Source organism: Monosiga brevicollis, genomic scaffold (assembly GCF_000002865.3).
Source record: "Monosiga brevicollis MX1 MONBRscaffold_63 genomic scaffold, whole genome shotgun sequence".
NCBI classification, from domain to species: Eukaryota; class Choanoflagellata; order Craspedida; family Salpingoecidae; genus Monosiga; species Monosiga brevicollis.
The window spans coordinates 19,396-20,852 of NW_001865096.1; the positions used below are offsets into that span (position 1 = coordinate 19,396).

Consider the following 1,457-nt stretch of genomic DNA (forward strand, 5'->3'; position numbering starts at 1 on the left):
TCGCCAATCCAGATAAAGTGAGCACCGAGGTTGTAGTACTTGTCACCAATGCGTTTGGTGACGGCTTCTTCAAAGTCGAGGACCAGGCCTTCATGGGAGCTAAAGAGCTCCACTTGACTCATTGAAGGGTGGTCGCGCGCACCGCAGGCTTCCATGAACGAGAGGGCATACTTGATCTCCTATGCAAGGCATGCAATGGGGGGCGTATAAGCCATCACGCGGGGACTTGACGAGTGTGGGTTCAGGTCTGTGAGGGAGGGGGGGGGGGGGCGATGTTTTCGGAACGTACGGCAATGACATCTTCGTAGATTTTGCGCTTGTCACCGACTTTGACAAAGGAGAGGTCCCAGGTGTCGGGGTGGTGCAGATCGGCAAAGCCCGAGGAGAGAAGGCTGCGGACGTAGTTCATGGTGGAGGTGGAGTAAAAAAAGGCTTCTCGAAGGCGGTTGGGGTCGGGTTGGCGGGCAGACAGGTCAAACGAGTTGATGCTGTCGCCTTTGTAGGTGTAGACATCTTGGCCATCAACCTTTTCCAGGGCCTGGGAGCGGGGTTTCATGTATTGGCCTGCGATGCGCCCGATGCGCACGAGGGGCACGCGGGCGCCCCAAACCATGACCAGGCTCATTTGCAGCAGAATCTTGAGCTTGGCTTCAATCCGGTCTGGCGTGCAGTCCATGAAGCGTTCTGCGCAGTCGCCGCCCTGCAGGATGAAGCGTCGTCCAGCAGCCACCTCGCCGAGCTGAGCCTGGCAAGTATGTGCCAAGTATGTGAAGTGAGCGGGACAGTGTGAGGCTGGACGTGGGGCTGGACGAGACAGCCGGGGGAATGGGATAAATAAGGGGTGGGGGTGGTTAGGGTTAGGGTTGTTGGGGTGGGATGCGTTGGCCTGGCTCTTTTTCTGACCTTGAGACGGTCGATTTCGGCAGGTTGAACAATCGGGGGTAAGCGGCTAATGTCGTCGCAGACTTGCTTGAGCTGGGGCATGTCCTCGTATTCGGGTTGCTGCTGGATGGGGAACGAGCGCCACGAGGTGGGCGACCATGTTGTTGCTGCTGCCGCATCGAGAGACTTTTCCACTCCATTGCCCTGGTCATTGGCCTCGGTCAGGGCACGCTTTGCGGCGGGTTCTGCCATCCTGACAAGCTGGGACCAAGAAGTGACGAGAAGAGAAGAGAAGAGAAGAGACGGGAAGAGACGAGAAGAGAAGAGGAGGAGCAGAAGGAGGAGGGGGAGCAGGAGGAAAAGGTGAGAGGGGGGTGAGAGCGAGACATTGCACAAGAGCAAAGCGATCAAGCCAGTCAAACACGAGTCCAGAGTCAACCAGGATGTATCACGCGCCATCAAACGCAGGCACAAGTCCAAACGGCAAGCCAGCTGCAACTGGCTCAAAGCACAGCCCACAGCCAGACAGAGACAGAGAGACAGAGAGAGCGAGAGAGCGAGAGAGAGCGCACTGC

General features: G+C 57.6%; 1 protein-coding gene across 1 annotated transcript in view; it reads right to left on the minus strand.

The window, feature by feature from the left end:
- MONBRDRAFT_30543 (uncharacterized protein) overlaps window positions 1-1,134 on the minus strand; it is a gene marked incomplete at both ends in the record, with an annotated part of 1,893 nt that extends 759 nt beyond the window's left edge. The window contains 2 exons of the mRNA XM_001750992.1: window positions 290-745; window positions 904-1,134. Coding sequence (XP_001751044.1) covers window positions 290-745; window positions 904-1,134 — 687 coding nt within the window. The remainder of the gene's footprint in view (window positions 1-289; window positions 746-903) is intronic.
- Window positions 1,135-1,457: the final 323 nt, after the last annotated feature.